The sequence below is a fragment of the Solea solea genome, chromosome 6, assembly GCF_958295425.1.
Source record: "Solea solea chromosome 6, fSolSol10.1, whole genome shotgun sequence".
NCBI lineage: Eukaryota > Metazoa > Chordata > Actinopteri > Pleuronectiformes > Soleidae > Solea > Solea solea.
In genome coordinates this window covers 15,825,183-15,846,213 of record NC_081139.1, presented here as the reverse complement: position 1 = coordinate 15,846,213, position 21,031 = coordinate 15,825,183, and the positions used below count along the sequence as shown (strand labels likewise).

At 39.9% G+C, this 21,031-nt stretch overlaps 1 protein-coding gene across 1 annotated transcript in view; it reads right to left on the bottom strand.

The window, feature by feature from the left end:
• Positions 1 to 21,031, bottom strand: part of LOC131460626 (receptor-type tyrosine-protein phosphatase gamma-like) — a 355,572-nt gene that overhangs the window by 111,084 nt on the left and 223,457 nt on the right. Inside the window, exons 3-4 of the mRNA XM_058631264.1 lie at positions 18,846 to 19,028; positions 3,085 to 3,233 (exon numbers count right to left, since the gene is read on the bottom strand). Of these exons, the coding sequence (XP_058487247.1) occupies positions 3,085 to 3,233; positions 18,846 to 19,028 (332 nt within the window). The remainder of the gene's footprint in view (positions 1 to 3,084; positions 3,234 to 18,845; positions 19,029 to 21,031) is intronic.

Sequence of the window (21,031 nt, the reverse complement as noted above, 5' to 3'; positions counted from 1 at the left end):
CCTGGCCCACATTCATCCCAGATAAGTGAGAATGACCACACATTGATCAGTTACTGAGGCAGCAGACGTGATGCAGGTTCAAGTGTCTAATTGGAAGGTGAACATTCATCAGGTGAGGTCAACACTGCAGTCTCCATGTTTGTTTCTATGTATATGAACGTGTACGTTACGAGGAAACAGGAGGATAAATCCCAGCCACAGGTCAGCTGCGCACTGACTAACACACTGTTAGGTTAATGCCTCCACTTACTTGGAGTGAATTAACTTGGGTGTTGGCCAACTGGAACGTCTTCATTCACATACACCACCAGGAAATAATAATGGGAAATAGGCATGGGATGGTACCATGAGAATCTGATGGAATGATAACCTCAATCAAAAATATCACAGAATCACAGTGATGTGATTAAAGCCCTAAAATAACATGTCCTTCAGCTGTATTACAATTGAAAACAAAGCTAATTTACTGTTTGCACCAATGCTGAGGCATTGTGTTACTTAATGCCACAGACCCAATTTATACCCAAGGTATAAATGGTTATTGTAGTAGTTATACTACTACCACCACTATTACTTCTACTACTATTACTACTACTAATAGTAATAATACAATTCCATTAAATACATTTTAAAAATAGTTTGAAAACTCAAGGATTTTCGGATATTCAGCTGCATATAATCGCTATTACAGTTTATTTTCCAGGTCCTAAAATATGAACACTTTTCACACACATAAAATAACTTGAGGCTATCTCTATCTCTGAAAGGCTCCGCCCATTAATTGTAAGACTCTCTTTTAGCTTCTTTTACTTGTTTGGTTGCTTTTTTTAGCGTGGGCAGTTGTTTCCAATGCTGGAATAGTTACCCTTCCACAGATGGGATGTGGGTGTGCTACGAGTAAAACAGCCAAGAGGAGCGCATTGGTCAAAATATCCTTCCCCATGGCAGATTTTCTCCAAGGCTGAAAAAAAATTGTCTAGGGGACATGCAGAAGTCAATTTCAGGATTGGTGAATTATTGATCATTAACAACAAAAATATATTATTATTAAATATATATTTATTATATATATTTAATGAATTCTTAGTCAATGTGGGGCCGAATCTGGCGAAGAACATTCCTGACTCACTCCTTCACTGGGACCACTTATGACACTTGATAATGACAGAGACAGAAACCCCAGCACAATGTTTCTCACCCCAGTGAAGGACAGAGAGATTAGACACCTGGTCAACAAATGCGTAGCAAAAACATCCACCCTCCACATGAAGCTAAATTAGAAAGTAATAGATGACAGGGACATTTCCCACCAAAATGAAAGTGGCAAAAGTAGTGCCATTGTTCAACAACATACACAAATTTAACTTCATTAACAAACACAATACGCTATATATTGATTGGATCATTTTGTGACTCTGAGTGCTACCTGATGCTGAAACATGTTTTTGTCAAAATGTCATATGAAAAAAAAAATAAAAAAAAAATAGTATGATGAAATTATGTATTGTACGATGAATATATGTATTCTGTGGGTAATGGGGGCGGGACTAGATAAGCTTTTGCTTCTCCCGCTTTCCCTTTCGGTTATGTGTATTGTGTGGACTATACTAAGATGATGGGTGATGATGAGTGATCTAACTGACATGACCGAAATAAATAAACATACATATTGCCTACCAAGTTTGAACAAATCGCACCATCACCACAAAATGATCAGGCTCAGTTGTTGCCCTAGGAAAATCATCTTAGCTGAGCCATCCTGCCAATCATTGGTGTACTCTGTGTGTGTGGAAGCTCAATACGAGGAAACTTTGCCTTGCTGACGTCTCACATCGATTTAGAAACATAGATCCACGATGCTTTGCCATGAATTGAGGTTGCGTGTTTTGAGCAGAATCTCTGAATTCCTCACCTGCGGGCAAGCAGTACTTCTAAGATCAAATCAAGGGGATAACTGCATCACGACCACACTGGGCTATCTCAACCACTGACACAAAAGCACCTATATGCCACATTGTGAAAAGGTTTGAGACGAGAAAAAAGCCAGAGAGAGTTTGGAGCGGAAGGAGAAGATTACAATATCAAGCAGATCTGTCGGCGAGCTGATCTGCCAAATGTCAAACAATACATATTCATCTGTTTGGCCAGCCATAGCAAAGAGGCAGTGGTCTACGAGAGGTCCAGACAGAGCGATGGATGACATTTCAGCATTCACGAGACTGACAGATGCAAACAAATAACAAGCAAATACACAGACACAGTAAGGCACACCCATATCTACTACATCATAACGAGTTTAGTCGGAAAAAGTTAAAGTTGGATGCTAAAAGAGAAAAATTTGAAAGATAATTCCTGGTCTTGACCGTTTGCTGGTTGTTAATTTGATGTCACACTAAAGTACCTGTGCATCTGTGACCTTAATGCCAAATGCCACACTGTCCCCTACCTTCGTGTTCTGAGGATGTTGTTGCCTATACAATCTATGGGTGTCCGAAATACCAATACGTTTTTTTTTTAAACTTATTTCAAGGACAATCTTACTTGAAGCTTTATAAATATGGGAAGAGCCAATGATTTCACTGGGAGGGAGTTGCATAATGTGACATGAAACCCAGCCACAACAGCCACAAAATAAATGTATTATTATTATTATTATTATTATTATTGCTCTAGGAGTGGAGGCTGTTTCATACTTGTTTCTTACTGAGACACTAACATGTATGTGGATCATGGATAGGCCTCTACAGCCATCAGCGGACAGCCTTATGGAGAAGACAGTCATACTCACCTCGAGTGACCCCCAATGATGACGATGATGATGGTTTTGCGTGTGTGCAAGTGTGTGTTCAAATCAGGATCAGAATTCTTATGAAACATTTGCCTACAATTCTCCTGCTATCGTGATGATGTCATTTTATATACAGTATTTTATAAAAGAACAGAGCTGAGGACTCGATTCGCTATAATGAGGCCAGTGTGGCAGTGTTCTAAGATGTAGATCACAGAATCTACATCCCTGTCGAAACAAGGAAAGTACTTGCTGGCTCATTCCTGAATATGTCAAGGCTGGTAAATTGAGCTTACCTCCACAGGGTAGCGCCGGCCGTTGATGCTGTGTTCCGATCCATCAGATCCGTTGCTGGGACCCCAATGAAACTCCACTTTTTCTGCTTTAAATCTCCCCGGTAGGCCTGCTCCCCGAACAAAGTATTCATCCTTCAGCATAATTGCCACTGGCAAAAAAAAAAAGGAAAGGAGAACAGACAAAAGAAAGAGCAAAGAAAGAGTAAGTCGTCAGACATAACCCATAAAGAACTTTTCCAGCAATCATTATAATCATTCCTCTTGAAGAAACAGATGACAGAAATTGGTGTCTGTTGACGTGAAGGCACATTTCAAAGGCGACTGGAAACACAATCAAAACTTGTGCGTGAGGACACGTGCACGCCGTGAAAACTCTTTAGGTTCTGAAGAGACACAGACCAGAAAGATGTGTCCAGGCGGCGTCTTAAAGGTAGACATGAATGAGGTGTGCTCACACAAGACCATTTCTGTCATTTTCCATCAGCCTGGAAGGCAACTTCTCAAATGAAGGGCTAATTTGCCAAGCAAAATTGTTCTCTTCGGGCACTGCAAATTGCCCTTGCAGAATCCTTTGTTATTCCATCACATATCGCTAAAATATATTGAAAATTGAAGAGGAGGGCCTTATTTTCACCTTCACAAATGGCTTTGAGACAATTCCCATGTTCCATTAATCAGTGTGGCCGCCTCACACCCATTACATGAGATTGTTCTGTTCCATTTATAGAGGAAGCTCTTGGGTGAGGAGGGCAAACTGGTTCATCGTTTCATAAAAGCGGTGGCTAAGAGTGTGAATCATGAATTATCATGCCCACCTGAAAACAGAGGAACACAGTATGCTAATGCAATACCTATGTGAGAGAAAAGTAAACAAGAGGGTTGAACATGGTAACCAAAGTAACCAAACCAATACAATAAGTTTTAAAGACACATTTTTGATGACACAAAATGCATTATTTAGAAACAGGCAAGATGTATTCACCCTAGTCTGGTTTAACTCCAATGCTGTGAACTGTGATGGTGATGAATGATAGACAGCATTAGACATTCATTACACATTTTATTAGGGGTCTGTTACATCCCATACAAACTCCAACACATGTGGACTGGGCCGACTATTTACTGAAGTAGTCATTTCGTCTAAAATGGCCCTGTACAACTATGTCCAACAAAGAAAGTGGGAATCCCCCACAATGTGAGTGTGGTCGCATAATTAGATCTGGATTCTCACAGCCAAAGCTCTGGCACATCAAGTCGAATCAGGAAACATAAACAACTATACTGCTACTCCTGCAGTTTTAATGATCAATTGTTAAAGCCAATGAAGTAGGTAATGTTTGTTACTAGTCAAAGACATTTCAAAGGACTTATGAGTCCACCTGCGGGCTCTACACTGAACCAATTTGAACGTGTTTGTATATGTAACTGCTGCAGAGAAAGGGAAGCAGAATAATGCATATTTTACTGGAACAATTACATATTAGTTTATGACAGGGAGGGCATCATGATAGAGACTGAGCCTCCACATGGTGATGTGCACCAGATGTTGGCACTGCCCCATCTTTCAGCCTGCACTAACAACAAAACAGATACTTGGTATCAACATATAAACCCTCTGTCCTTATTCAGTTACGTAGACACTCATGTTTCTAGTTTTCTAGTAATGTTAAACTTACTAAACACTTGGCTCTGTTTCTGTCTATTGTCATTGAAGTGTATCCCAAAGCCACTCAGTAACATTTGCATTTCAATATCGCCTTCCCTTATGTTCTCTTTGTTTGCTGACACAGATGAAAATGAGAGGATCCCATCAATCAAAACTCAGCTTTAGAAATGCAAGGTAAAATATAAGGTGAGGAGAGTGAGAGGAAAAAACAAAGAAAGACGGTGATTAGATAAGGTTACCACAGAGACATTTGTACACTAAAAGGCTGTTTAACGACACAATCCATGTATCATAACTGAATATACCACTCATACTGTGACTGCAAAAGCTCTTTACTAAAAGGCAACTGTCCTGCCATTATCAAAGTATGTGTAAATAATATGACTTTATTATAAATGTCAACTATTTTGGCTTAAGTAAGTCACATTGTTTGTTTTTTTTCTTTAATGCATACCTAATGTGTTTCCTCTTTGATTCTTTCATTGCGCCTTTTCACACTATACTATATCTTCTACACAAACTAGAAGATATAAACAAAATGACCTATGTCCCTTCTTCTGCAACAGTAAGTTGGACATTGGCATAAAAGACATTTGTTTATAATGAAGTTGACAGAAATCAAATTTCCCACACACGGACAAAAAAAAAAAACAGCTTGGCACACAGGTCTAAGCTGAACCTCATTAACTGCAAAGGGTGATGCTGGGAATATCTGGACTATTTCAAACTAATCATTAACATATGCTGGGGTGTTGCAATTTGGTCACGATTGTAACCCCAAACGTGAGAAAACACTTTAATCTGGTAGCTATTATTAGGTACACGACAAAGCTCAGGGGTCTGTAACCGAATCATGTCTTTGAATCTTTCTATCACGGGGTAGTTGGTTTAGTCATATTCGAGAAGTGGAAGCTGCTGCTGTTGATGTACGATGTGTGTGGTACCTCATTAACTGTAGCACGTTTCTAGTTGCTCCTCAGCAATAAACAGGAAATAACTTAGAGAACGATAAGAACGTTTTTTTTTGTCTTTTCATCCACACGTAGTTGACGCAAGATCAACAATTTCAAGTTGCGATTGAAACTAGTGCTGTGTGTCTGCACAGGCTTTGCTGTGCAGGAGTAAAGAGGGGTTATGCAGCCCTGATTTTACAGCTCCATCACAGCAGTCAGCAGCAACTCCACCAGGTGATCCTTCCACAGATAAAACACTCATCTGTTGTTTAGAAACTGTGCGGAATCCATGCATTATTCATGGAGAAAAGAAAGCACAGGGACATTTGTCTTGTTAGCCATGTATTATGTAGCTGGGGGAGAGCAGAAGCTGGGCGCCATTTTGTATCACAGCTGTTGTTTGTGTTGCCATTTTTTTTACACGGCTCTTCACATGCTGCTGCAGCCCAAATCCATTTAAATAATGCTCACTGTGTTTCTGACGTTGCAGGTGGCCATCATCATCATCATCATCATCATCGTCGTCAATAGCCACTTTTTGTCTCTGCGGTGCCTTGGGGTAATGGTTTGTATTGAATGCCTGGGGACGGTCCGCATCCAACATGTCGTGGGTATTTTTCATCTTGACCGCAATGATGAGGTCTTCCCTTTCTCCATCTGGGCCTTTCGCTATCGTTTCACTGTTTGTGCCAGCGGGTGTCACCGCTTGTGATCCTCTACCTGAAGGTCAGCTGGCCCAGTCCCACTCCCACAGGGAATGAAAGGACACCATGCGTCGTCTCTCTCGGCTGACTTGAGCTACCTGCGCTCACATCTCCGCGACGCATGCAGTGACGAGGAGGCAAGACATTTACTCACTCTCTGTGACCTTAATCAGTCACTGAAAATTGGGAATAAAAGTGGGTACAGCAGCAAGGCTGCATGGGGAATTTGCAAGTACAGTGGGATACTCCACTTGCTCACCTCCACTGTACCCCATTGGTCATACTATAATTAGACAAAAGGCATCCACACCTGTGTAACCCATTGTTTAAAGAATACAAGGACATACGAATGGGGGCATCACAGTGAGCTGAAAAAATATAAGCATGGGATGCTAGACTGACGTGGATCCTCACTTTAGTGTGACGAGAACTGCGCCCACAAGTGGAAAGGCCAAGCACCTCTCTGTGGACATGAAACATGGAGAGTGCGGAGGGAACCCAATTACACAGCTAGTGGGGAAAGAAATTGGAGAATATAAGGTTATAGCAGTCTCTTCCCCTCTCCCCTTATAGAGGGATTTGAATTAGGGCATTCACAACAAAGAAAAGCCTGCAGGTTTAGAGACCAATCTTAATGGTGAGTTCATTGAGTTTGCGTCTTTCTGTCTCTGTCAGTCTCCCCTCTGTTTTAAACCCCTCTTTTTGGTTTTTGAGTAAACCTGAAACAGAGGGTTAAAAACATACAACAAAAGGAGCTAAGCCCCCTAATGGTGTCAGGTCCATGTCCAACCCTCTTATTTAAAGTCTTGAGTTGTTCGGCAAATACAGCATGCTCTCTGGCTGCCTGTGGTGCATCTGATGCCAGTGGGAACATGTTCAAATCACGCTGTTCAAGAGCTGCACAGCACAGAGGCTGAGCATTCCCGTAAACCCCTCGAATCCTGTGAGTGAATGAGTGAAGGTTTTCTCTCCTGCGCAGCCTTGTTGTTAAACGCGATGAGAGGCTTTGACATGTCAGCAGGGTGAGCCGACGCAGTGTCCTCATGTGGGACAGCGTAGCCACGGACAGAAGCTTTCCTCGGACCTCATCAAGACATCACGGGCAGCGTACTTCTCTGTGGAGGAGGACAAGGCTTTGGTGATCAGCTCCTCTCAGTGCACAGTTGAGAACATAGACAAGGCTTCAGGGGCCTTGATTTAATGTTATGCACATCAACACAGTGCGATGCTGCATTTCAGCCAACTGAGGGATGAAAGTTTTGGCAATGATGGTTGCCTTTTGCCCTCAGTGTCTTTTCACACGTTTCAGGAATTGTGTGACATCCGACAGGTTCTTAAGTTTCCTTTTGGTTCTATTGCCATTATATTGTCAGACAGAGGCTCTCTGAGCGAATCATAACACCTGTTCTTCCTTGTAAGTATCTCCACTTTTGTAACAAGCGCCAAAAGAGTACAACGTGCCAGCATAGCCACATCCCACACTCACCGAAGTCAACAGATAATATTGCTGCCTCTGCTGTGTACCCGTTTCTTAGCCAGGTTTCTCTTGTTTTCCAAGTCGCCTCCTCTGCTTGTTTGTCACCATCCTAGTATTAGTCAACTGAGGGACTACAGACCTTCCTTGTCCAGATGATGCCAGACAACGATTATCTCTCAGGCCTCTGTGTACTGATCTTTGTCTTCATTTTATTTAGGTGGAATATGTGGAACATTGCAATATTCATGAGTGGTTGTAATTAAATACCACACCAGAGCACATCAACTTGTCTGTTTGAAACCACCAGCCCAGCACATGTGTACTTGAATCATATGACACCCTGACTGAGTGGCACATGTGCACATTATTGGATTTAGTATTTCAACAATAGGAGACTTTTCACACCAAATGCTACATATCGTCCTTTGCATGCATGAATTTAACATAAATGAATGAATTAATAACCAAGATGTTGATATTTTAAATGATGTATCATTGCATTGCCTCACAGTGCATGTGAGAATACACATATACTACCCTGACAAGTCTTTCGCTCTGACATTTAGTGACCAGTCAACAACTCCTAATGTCACAACATTTAAAATTAAAACTAAATAATGTGCTGCATTATTAAAATGATCATTTTAAACACTGTTTTACCTCAATCTCAATAGCTTAAGTGGGATGCTGAGCTTGAATTAAAGGCTGACATATGCTAACTTGATGTAGTGCACACAATATACAGTATATTGCAGTTCTGCTCATGTTGTAAACTGAAGGTGCAGTTATGTAGTTGAGTGAAAATGGATGCCTTCTGTTGAGGTATACATTTATGTAATAAACCTTTACTGTAATGCGACTGGATTCACAATATATCTTTTAATATCATTTTTTCTGTGTTCTCTCAGACAATGGACTGGATAAGAAGTCGATAACAATCTGTGTAGATAATGTCACAAGATAATTGGAAAAATTGGTGTTATGCAGATGAAAATCAAAGAGGTATGGTGGCTCTACAGGAGGAAGAGACGCAATCTCTTTAATGAAATCCAACTCATACATGCCTCACATATGCAAATATAAATTTCAAACCTACAACATGTAATGAGCCTCACAGTGAACAGATGGCAGCTGTAGCAGGTAACACAGATAGAAAAAAACAAAAAAAAACTGTCGTGTCCACAAGTTAGAAAGTCAACTTATCAAAGAAGTCCATGAAACAGCTGCCATTGGCTGTTTTTTCTTCATTAAAGGTGCGGTAGGCAACATATTTTTTGGCTTCATTCATCAATAAATCCATAAAAAAAAACATTCAGTATAATGTAAATCAATTGATCTGAGCAATACGTTGACTAGACCGCTTCTCTGTGGAACAGGGAGCAGGTGCCGTGCATACACAGCACTTTGGTGGAAAGCTTGGGAGTTATACGGCGTCACATTCATGAAGGAACAATGTGAGATTTTGAGCACAGAAAAATATATTTTGCAAGCACAGAAATGACATTTTGAAGAGAAATTATACGCGAGCAAAACGTAATTTCATTCGAGCAAACAAAAATATATTCTGTGCTCAATACATGTATTTGCATGTTTGCAATTATTCATTTTAACATGCAATGCGCTGCACTCAAATCTCTCCCTTCTGTGCGCACTCAGCTTTACCCGAGCGCTCGCTCAACATGGCACAGCGTTAAAAATGTGAATTTAAATGTGGATATTTTCTATTTTCTGTCATATTTCAGCTTCTTAAATGTGAATATTTTCTACTTTCTATCATTTTTCAGCTTCTTAAATGTGAACATTTTCTAGTTTCTGATAGAAATAGATAGAAATGATAGATAGAAATTTAACAAGCTGAAATATGCCAGAAAGTAGAAAATATTCACATTTAAATAGCTGAAAACATGGTATAATAGACTACTACCCTGCCTACTACAGCTTTAATGTCACATTAATGTTTTTAAATGATTGTCGGGCTCAGGTTAATTAATTGTTAATTTCAAGTTCTTTTAGTTAAACATAGAGTAAAATAGAGTGAATTCCAAATGGTGTTGTTGTTGTTTTTTTTTCTTGGTTCATTGAAATTACAATGTTAACATTTAAAAATTAGTAAAAATAACAGATAATAATAAGTAGAAACTGAAGAAGAGAGTGCGAGCAGGGTGGAGACGAGTGTCATTGGTGATGTGTGACAAAAGGATGGCAGCAAAAGAGAAAGGGAAGGTTTGCACGACAGTAGTGCGAGTCGCTATGATGTACGGCTAAGAGACGTCTGTGGCACTGTCTAAAAACAGAAGGCGGAGCTGGAGGTGGCACAGATGAAGATGCTGAGGATTTAAAGTTGTGAGTGACCAAGATGGACAAGGATTAGAAATGAGCATATTCAAGGGACAGCTCAGGTCGAACAGTTTGGAGATTAAGTCAGAGAGGCAAGGTTGAGATGGTTTTGTCACGTGCAGAGGAGGGATAGTGATTATATTGGACAAAGGATGTTGCAGATGGAGCTGTCAGGCAGGAGGAAAGACATGAGGACAGTTGGTGTAACATAAGAAGACGCAAGGAATCGGACAAGATGGAGGCTGATGATCCGCTGTGGCAACCCCCTAAACAGAGAAGCCAAAAGAAGTAGAAACTGAAAAGTAATTGACATAGTGTTTCTGTTTAGAACCGGAGTTTGCTATTTTACGACAGGACAGTGAACGCAACAAACAGGCTGCTGAAGCCATCCATGGTGGATGTTGTCCATTTTCTCCACAACAACTTAAAATACACCACAATATTAAGGATTATGTAAATACTTAACAGTGGTTACATTTCAAAAAGACTTAATGTAATACAGAAGAACCGATTGTCATTAATAATGAGCCTCAAAATATATTATACTCATAAGTGCTGCTGATCACTCGTAAGGTGTGTGACGCGTGTGTATCTATGTGTGCATGTGTGTTCATCATGAGAGCATTAACAGACATGTATAGCTGACTCCCAGCACTGATGCATTTAATCGTCTCCGCTCTATAACTAAAGCCTTCACGCTCACATCCAACATAAATGCAAATCAGCTGTCTAACATCGAATGACTTGAGCCCCAGGAACTCATAAACAGCTGCAGGAGCCACATTTTTAATTCCCCACACTGTTTCCTCTGGTTAGCTGTTTTGAAATTTAGTTGACATTTGCCTGAGTGGATAACTGTATAATTAATGCTCCCGCTGCAGCAACAAATGGCAGTGTTATGTATGTGAGGCTTAATAAAAGCCAAGCATTATGGGGGATTTTAGCAGAACACTTGGCATATTCAAATTGCCTGCATAAAATGATGTGGGGATAAGAGATAGCTCAAGATAGCATGAGCCATTCCACAGTGCGAGAAACAATCGACAAGTAACCCTCGATAAAAATACACTAGGGGTGAGCGGCAACTGTGACTTTAATGCTGTCATGTAGTTAAAAGAGGCAGCTGTGTAAGAAAGAAGATGTAAAGTGCAGGTGACAAATGTTCTGTCAGTATGCATTAAAATAGACAAGGACATTTCACCAAGACGTGCGACTCTGAACGGAACCAAAAAAAGAACCAACAACAGTAACGAGCGCCTCCGATAAAATGTGCTTTTTGACAGCAATCCTAACATTTTAGTCTATCATAGTATTTAATTCATTCATTTCCGTTTGTTTTATTTGCTTTGTGTTTAAATAAGGGTGGGGGGGTCTTGGATGGAACTTTGAATTATGTCACATTAACCCTAACCCTATAAGAAAAAGGTATTTCAATTAACACAGACCAGATATGATACAAAAACTCTACCCCGTAACACTTGAGAATAATGTATTTAATTCCCGATGCTGTTTGTCAATGTAACAGCTGTAAATATTAATGTCTACTGGCATCAGAGGGTTCTGTCGTGTCATGTGCGCAGACTTGAAGAACAATGAGACGAACAGTAAGTGACAGTGAGGCCATGACAACAGGTAATCATCGACATTGTTGCCGCTGAACAGCCGGTGCAGATGACTGACAGCTTCTTTCATGTGACACAGTGTCGTCCCTGCGCTGCCGAGGACACATTTTATGTTTGATCCAATAATGTGTACGTATGCATGTGTTCCAAATGGATGTGTTTAATGTCTGTATCAAATATTTTGTTGGAAATGTCAGAAAGTCAGCTCAGTGGATCAAACATACGGAGCACGACTTATGATTATGTGTATTCAAGGATATCGGTGCAAAAAGTCTCCAATGGGCTGTAAAATGATACGCTGGGCAACGGGTGTTGGTCAAAAAAATAACAAATTGTAAATTGTCTATAATCGGAACCACCAAATGTCCTACCAGTTACCCTTTCACAAATTGCTTCAGCACCTCAAATGCAGGTGGAAACTGGCTGGGACTTCTGATTGACAAGAAACCAAATCAGCCTCTTGGAAATCATTTTAGCAGTTCTCTCTCCTATCCTATTATTTCCAGTGTATACTTCACTCCCCTCATGTTAAATCTTACCCCACCACTGTCACACTATACAATATTCTATTTATTTTTAGCCACACGTCTGCAAAGCTTATACGACGTATTTCATGCCACGCTTGCCTCAGTGCTGGCTCTCACATTTGATATTACATTACATTATTTCATGTTTACCATTAAGCTATTATAGGCAGCTCACTGTATGCTGTCGTCAGTGCTCAGCTTGACTTTAGCATATAACCAGCCTTGTCTCATATGCATTCATGCTTGAATTAAGTAACACATGAATGCCTGCCTTCATGTGTATGTGACTGGATAGTCCAGGAAAAGAGTCAGCGACACCAAAACAGCTAACATGATGTATTCAACCTGAACAGTGAAGTTGAAAAAACTCACTGGGAGTTGAAATGTGTTGTTGCTGCTGTTGTTTGTTTTGATTTTGTGAATGATTGGAACACAAAATGATATAATGTGTGAATGTGATGTTTTCTAGAGATGAGGATATCCATGGGGGAACTCATGGAGAGTCAACAATGGAAGAGATGTTCTCCAGGTGCAATAATGAGCTCAGTTAAAGTCGATATAGATATATTATGACGTTATAATTGACAAGCATTACACAGAAAAATGATGACTAGTTGGTCAATGAGGTCAGTTGCTCCACTTCTAGAGCTTAACCCTGATTTATTAATTGTATCTCTCAAACGTGTCATCATGATGTTAAAACTGAGTGCACAGTGTATTGGTGATATAAAAATGATACTGCTCTGTGTACAAGTATTAAGTATTTATTTCATAAGTATTGACATACTAATTATTTGATAGTAATTATGTAATAGAGAGGTTATATCATGGTAATGCCATCTTTCTAATGACATTTTCAGCTTGATAATAACAGTGGTAATAGTGTGGTGGGAGGGATAGACTACAACAGACAACACTATCCAGGTAATAGCTTGGTGATAAAAATATTAGTGTATTAGTGTAAAATCATCTCAGGAAAATATCTGCAAATCAAAATTGATAATTACTCTTTTATAACGTTAGAACATATCCTCCCTTGTATAACACCCGCCCCTAAATGGAAAGTGAAGTTGTGCTTTGCTGTAAAGTAAATATTTAAGCTAAGGTTATCTTTACATCAAAATATCAATACAAAGGAAAAGTCTTTTTTTTTTTCTTTTCTTTGTTGTGTTATTTGCTTCCTTGAGGAGTCAGATGAAAAGACTGATATGACTCTCATGTCTGTACAGGTACACTGATACAGCCCGCAGCTGTTTATTGATTTCATTTCATCTATCTATAGGGACAGACGCAGGATAGCGAGAGGATTTTCAGTGCAATGTTCCCCGCTAATTTACAAAGCCAATTTATTTTCTTTTTTTACTTTGAAAGTTACTGCTCGTGTTGTTGTTATTTCTTGGCTGAACAAGTATCTTGCTGGAAACACCTGGATAGGAAATATTGAGGCAACTTATTTTAATACTCAGTTAATCAAACAAGATATAATATATTGTTTATCAAGGATAAGAAGTGACGGTTACAGAGAACCATGCTTACACTTTCCCCGTTTCCAGTATTTGTACAGAGCTACAATAACAAATAATTAACTGATAATAATCTTCTCAACTGCCTCAGATAGATAACTAATTCATTTTCTTTTCGTTAGTTCTCTAACTCGATATTTGAATTATGAGAGACCACTTAAGTAATGACGCCTTTGGACACGGCAGACTATTGGATGGACGGCCATTAGATGTGTCCGTGTACATTTCCTGAGTTCAAAGCTTTTCTCCATGTTATTAGATGATGTTTTTGAATGGCTGTGATGTTTCTATGTGATAGGTCTCACATTGTTATTTGGGTTAATAAGACAAGCTCCATTTCTGCAAACCCAAACCCAACAATAAGCCTTTGGACAAATTGGAAATCTATTCAAATGTGTCATCACAGATGAATCACATGTCCTTGGCTGAGCAAATGACTGGATGTTAAACGGGACCGTGCTAAACACACAGCTGTGCGGTGCTTTGGGTAGCACTCGAGAGTGCTGTCAACAGCTATGCCAACCACCTGTGGCCTCTGCCTCTCAAAAGCCTTTCAACTCCCTTTCTCCACAGAGGGGAAGGAATCATCCATCTTAGTGACAACCTGGAATTGTGAAAAATACCGGTGGATGACAAGGAGGGTCGTCTAGGTGCCAAAGAGAGCCGAAATGCAGATGGCCTGCTGAATCCTACAGGCAGTGACACCTGCCACGGCTCTGCTAATACGGATTGCGGCACGTCTGACTGAAAGTGGGATGTGTAATCTTCATCATCAATGACTCGCTGCATATTGCACCTGTCTTGTTTCATATGCAGGGGAGAGATGCAACAGATGTTTGACGCGCAGGCACCTGCCAGTATACGAGCCGGGATTATCGGAGATGTCACGCTTCAGCTTTCCGTTCACGCTGAACCGCGGTCCGTCGTTGACTCGCGGTTGTGTGTGTGTGGTCCTTAAGCGTTTCACTGAAGTTACACCACATGCTTGCGATGACACAATGCAGCCGACAAAGACAAAGTGAGCGTTATCTTAAGACTTCTAACAATTTCTATCACTTGTGATCCGCGGAGTAGTTGCTGAAATCTGCATGAATGATAACATCATTAAAGGGACTGGGCAAAGAAATTAAGCAGTGCAGCCACCCGACAGTTTATCCGCATTAACTAAATGACTTAATTTGGTTTTCAAAGTGAATGTGAGAACATCCAGATGTTAACCATAATCACCCTCTGGAGAAGAAAACTTGAGTACACAATTACGGTTAAGTAGAGCAGTTAAGTAAAGTTCAACCATGATGTTCTTTTTAGTGACTAGAGGAATCATCCTGTCACACAAAAATCCCATTTGTAGACTACTAAATAGTACTAATAGATGAGTTTGAGAGGACATTTTATTGCTGCATGGGTGATGTTTTTCTTTTGCTTTTGACAGTTCCGAAACGAACTGTGGAGGATGATCTATTGTACGCGACAAAGGGCAATATTTCAACTCTACCAAGACACATAAAGGTCTAGCTTTCATTATATTAAACTGAAAAAAAGGTAATTTGATCAAAAAGTCATCCTTAGTTATCCCCATGATGTACGGATGACATGGATAATTTAGTGTCAAAAGGTTTGTCTATCATTGCCTTAATCCGATTTTCAGCCAACACATACATACATTAAGTTCGGTCAGCAGTTAATAGCATAATTCATGTGACACAGTCACCAATTATGGAAATTGGTGTTGGACAAACAGCTGGGCAGGTGATTGAGAATATTTTGAAGCATAAGTGCATATGTGAGAAATTGATCATCATTAGCAGTGGACAAATGCACAAACTTTGGGGATGCACTTCAGGAGTTAGCTATAGGCAATTTGACTTGCTTTGGTTGGGTTCAAGACGTTTCACTATCCAAGACACTTCTTCATTCTGACTAAATGAATGATCTTTAATCACATTTACACTTTCAACATCTATGTAGCATGAGCATTTACATTTTGAACTCATTTTGACACATTTGTGACACACCATTAACACCTGTGTTTCATTTGGGTGCACATATGAGGAACGAAAAGTAAAAGTAAATGATCTGGAGAGGTTTGGGTGCATCCTATATTGTGATTAATACAAGGTTTAAGGGCAAATGTATTTTTTTCCCCTTGTGGTCTACAAGGCTGCTGTGAGTCATCGTATCAGAAAATGAAATCAGACGTCTTTCAATTGCAAAACATTCTCACAATGCCAGGCCTTTCAAACAAATCCTAGCCCGAGGGGAGGATTCATTCTGCAATTTGAGGATCCTAAATTTCAATAATCACGTGTGCAACCTGACGGACAATGACCTTCCAGCTGATGATGTTTTAGACACAACAGTGAGCAACAATAGTTTCCCATCTATTGGTAGTGGGGATTCTATTGAACTGACTATTGACTATTGGTTGACTATTCCTGATTCCTCAGTTCACATGTGATGTGGAGCCTCCAGCTACTTCCTGAAGGTCTATATCGTTGACACACTTGGGATACCAAGAGGTATCATTTCATTTGTGTAGCCCAATGCACTCATATATATATAATACAAAGGGTCTGAGAAAGGATGGTTCTTGTGGTCGTATAGCCTGGAATTGCAGCTTGTTCAACGGACAGTGAGATAAGAAGTGTGTTGTTTATGATGTGGACTGATATTATTTCAAATTATTCTGGGACGTACCAATGCATAACATGACAGTGCGTCTTCCTTGCTCTTTTCTTTCTTCAGTATTATGTGCCTGAAATTCAAATTAGCCGTGTAAAGCCTATTGTAGATCAAGGAGACCATTGGGTGACACACCATTCAAGACGAGCAGCTTTGCCATGCTATGTTAACCTTGGGTATCTAGAAGCCATGGTGTACTCCTTTGAGGTTCTTCAGAGAGTGGTGATGAAGATGAAACCAGACCAAGCCTCTGCCTACACGAGTCATGAAACAGAATCGGCCTACTTTGTTTTCTAGTTTAGTTTCTCATGTGTTAGGAGTTCCTGTCAAAATCTTTTGCTCTTTTCTTTTCTTTTATAGATTTTAAAGTTTTACATGTGCACCATAGTTATGCAAAAGCAGCACTGGCACATGGTTTAAAACAGTGGTGTATAGTCTCTGGGCTTTCAATCGGTGAGTTTACGTGCATGTTAAAAGTCAGATTTCAGTCCAACTAAGACAATAATTTGTTTTGGGTTTCTTTTAAATGTCATGAAAACATGTTAGTCCGGACTTGGCATTCTGTGCATGCACCAACATTTCCTCCCACAAAAAGAAGGAGACTACATATAGACTGCAGTACTGTTGCTGGAAATCAGACTGAACTTAGCTCGAATAAACTGTGTATGTTAACGTACTGAGTCTTCTTTGTTGGATCGACTGTTTGGTGTTTGTTCTGTGCTCCTGTTTTTTTTTTTTTCTCCTGTTCTTCGGTGCTGCAAGTCTTTTTCCTTTGTATTGGATTTTGTTTTCCTGTGTTTTTATCTTTAAATAGGTTGTTTTTGTTCATTACTTTTGCAATGGGCTTTTCAGTTGGGTCCTCACCTGCCTGCACCATGACATGTTTAATACAGAGTTGGGATGTCAAAATGGAAATGTTTCTCAGGGATATATCCGGCATCTTTTAAGTGTGCGACAAGACACAGGAGCAACAGAAAGTATTATCCCTCGTTTATTTGTCCCCACAAAATCCCCACTCCTTTCATTCCCTGTATTCCAAAATTCTGCAGAAAAATGTTAGAGCTCATTCTGTTTTCATACTTTTAAGAAAACAATTGGACACAGACTTTTAAGTGTTGATACTGACCCACTTTATTTTGTTGGACTGATTACGAACAGTGACTCGATTAGGAAGAGTGATGGTCTGGATTGTTAATATGTTTTTATGACTGACAAACACTTGCCTTATGTAAGACCTTAAGCAGTCTCAGCAGATGAAACAATGTTACTGACCTACTTCATTTTGGACCAATTACAGCTGACGGTATTGACTGTCCTCGGCTTTTAGAATGTTAAATGCATTAGTGCAAAGCATCAGCACTGTTTATTTATTTGTTGTAGAAGTTTCGCCTGTTTAAGTGACTACCTTCATATGCTGTCATGTTCTTGTTTTTCAATGTTTTTGTATTATTATTATTATTATTATTATTTGTTTTACATAGCACCAGTGATATGGGACAAATATAACTGAAATATTCAAGTCAACTAACAATTACTTGAAGTAAAAGGAAAAAATGATATGGGGGAAAACAAATGCAAAAGCAATGCCTACTGTCTCACACAAGATGCTACAGTATATACAGTATATATATTTGTAAGGATATAAATCAACTCATTATAAAAGGGGAGTTACAATTATTCATGCCCTTGCATGTGCTACCTTATCTCCCTCCCACTTCCTAACCATCCCCATCTTATATCCTCTTTTCCTCCAACCTACTTGTCATTTCATGAGTAAAACTGTCAGTATTCAAAAGTAATATTGTTCACAGTTGGTGTAATGCTTCACAATGTAAGTCTTAATTGTTCTTAGTAGTAATTGTTCTTACTTTTTTTTGGTTAATGTGTATTACTACCCTCTCACTAAGCTTTCAAACCTGTGTCTAATCAGTCATCTGCCAAAAATGTACTGGAAGGAGATGAAAGTTGTAATAACAGCAAAAATATGTTGCCTAACACTGCTCTAAGGCAAGATACAGTCTCAAAAAATATTACACACTCGGGACTTAAAAGGTGTTTCTTGCGATAAAAAAATAATATCACCCTAAGCTTATTTACTTCTTCTCTGTCTCCTCTAAAAATGTCCAACATCTAGCTGACTCTATATTTTAACAACTCCAAACATTTAAGTCAGTATGAGAGGATAAAAAAGCTTATTCCACATAAATAAAGAGACTATAAACCAGGTGGAAATGGATCAGCAGCCGGAGCCAGTGGAGTCTTTACTGTACCTGTTTTGCCGGTGTTTTTCATTGATGTCTTATTAGAGGATTCACTATCAAAGCCCTCCAGTGTCAGTTCCTGATACTCTGTAGATACTTTGGTATCATGGTCCACAATGTTGATTGGTGACTGGTTTCTCTCTCTGCACGCTGGGTAGGCAGACGCCCAGCCCTCATCTGGTCCATATACACCTGAGGATGACAATAAATGACACAGGGTCTCAGAACCACAAGGACAGGATTTGATGTGAAACAGCGGAGGCTTTTGAAGGCTACATCAGAAAAAAAAAAAAAGACATTTTAGAAGCATCTCATGTCCTGTAAGTGCAGCTGACTTTGTGCTCGGCCAAGTCATCTGGATTCAAATGAAAATAAAATAAAAATATCACACAGTAAACATTGTGAGCAGAGGCAGCTGCTGACACAGCAACAAATATTACAATTCATGCAGTGAAAATAATATTTAAAAAATGTTATTATTATGATATGTGTCCCTGGCTGTTTTATTTAATTTTTTTGTTTGTTGTTTGTTTTTTTCAATGAAAATCATATAGTTAGTAGTGCACTGCTGACCTCCTACTCAACTCATCCACAGACGATCCCTCTGCCGTCACTGTCAATCACAACATTCCTGAGCTGCCAAAAAACCATAAAACACCTCAGACGAGCTGTGAGCAAGCCAAAAAAGTGTCTGCGTGTGTGTGTGTGCGTATGTGTGCATTACAGACGGAGGCAAGACATTCAGCGACAGTCCACAGAGTAAAAGCCTGCGGCCAAAGGAGTACTGGAGTCAGTCTTTGCAGAGGCGGTGAGATAAAGACAGTCAGAGGGAAGGCCAGCACTGAAATGGCTCCAAGCCCTGTTTGAACACCTGAGTGTTTACTCAAAGTGCTGGTCTGTAGCCAATGTCGGAGTGGCCAATCAGGAGTTCCAGGAACATTCCCAGTGTGCTGCTTAATTGTTGGGCCAGATGCCCAGTTGGAAACACAATCATTTAATTTGACCATTGTCACGCCGGTTAACCAAAATGCAAACTTTTACAGACTACAGCTGTGGCAGCACAGCTTCTGGATGACAGGGGATCAAATAAAATGCTACCACCTGAGGGGATTTAAAAAGTCCTTCCATCCTGCGAAGTAGCAATCACTGTCAGTGGACAATTTTAAAAAGAGAAAATGGATGATATAAAAGCGGTGAATTGGTGCCTAAGAGGTCAGGTAAAAAAAAAAAAAAACTTAACTTTAAGACTGTCAATAGTCCGTACTTGAATACATAATTTATTATAATATATATCTGTATGCAGTGAATATTCCTGCTAGAGGAAGGTAGAGGTAGACACAAAAAACACTTCCATAGTACAGTTTAAGTTTTTACCATTGGGTAATAAAAGATAATGTGCTATGTGATAATATGTCAAAATAAGTCAGTTGTAAATGAGTGTAAACTCTCAAATTTATCCCAAAGGTGGGAGAGCATGGCTCATAAAATACAGTATAGTTATGGATGTAACGTTTAGACAAGACCAAATAACCTGTAACAACTGACAAACATTAGAGAGCTACTGAAACATGTGTTACGCAAACTCAGTCCGGGTAAGCCCAGTGTTGTGGTTGACATGATCACAGATTCTAAGCATTTCTCTCAGATCAGTCCCCTCTAGAAAGATTCACGTTGTATTCTGATACTGGCACTGGCAGACAGAACATGCAGGACTCTCGCTTTTCATACCCCTTCCTCTCAAACGTTTGCAGAGGCGGGAAGAGACAAGTGCAGACAAATGTCACAAGCAATTGTGGGAAACCAGGTAAAAGCAGGTAGTGGACTAAGGACCAAGCTCTCGGTAAGACCACGGACACACCGCTCGGACAGTTGGCATGCGACAAAGAGCGGTGACAGACCTCGGCTGCCTCAGTGGCAGCCTCGTTGGGCCTGTATGTTCGGTGCCTATGGTAAAGGAAATGACTTTCCTTGCAAGCAGACTGCTGTGGTCTGTTCATCATTGAAAAGGGGAAAGTGGAAAACCTATTCAGCAGCGGGCCATATAAACTGCCGCATTTGTTGAACTTGTTACACAGTCATCACAGAACATCGCTCCAGATGGCCATGTTGTAGCTGTGTCCAAGTTAAATAAAGAAGGGACTAAAGAAGGCCCATGTTTGTATTAAGCTTTGGGTTTTTGCCCTTTTTGCAAATCA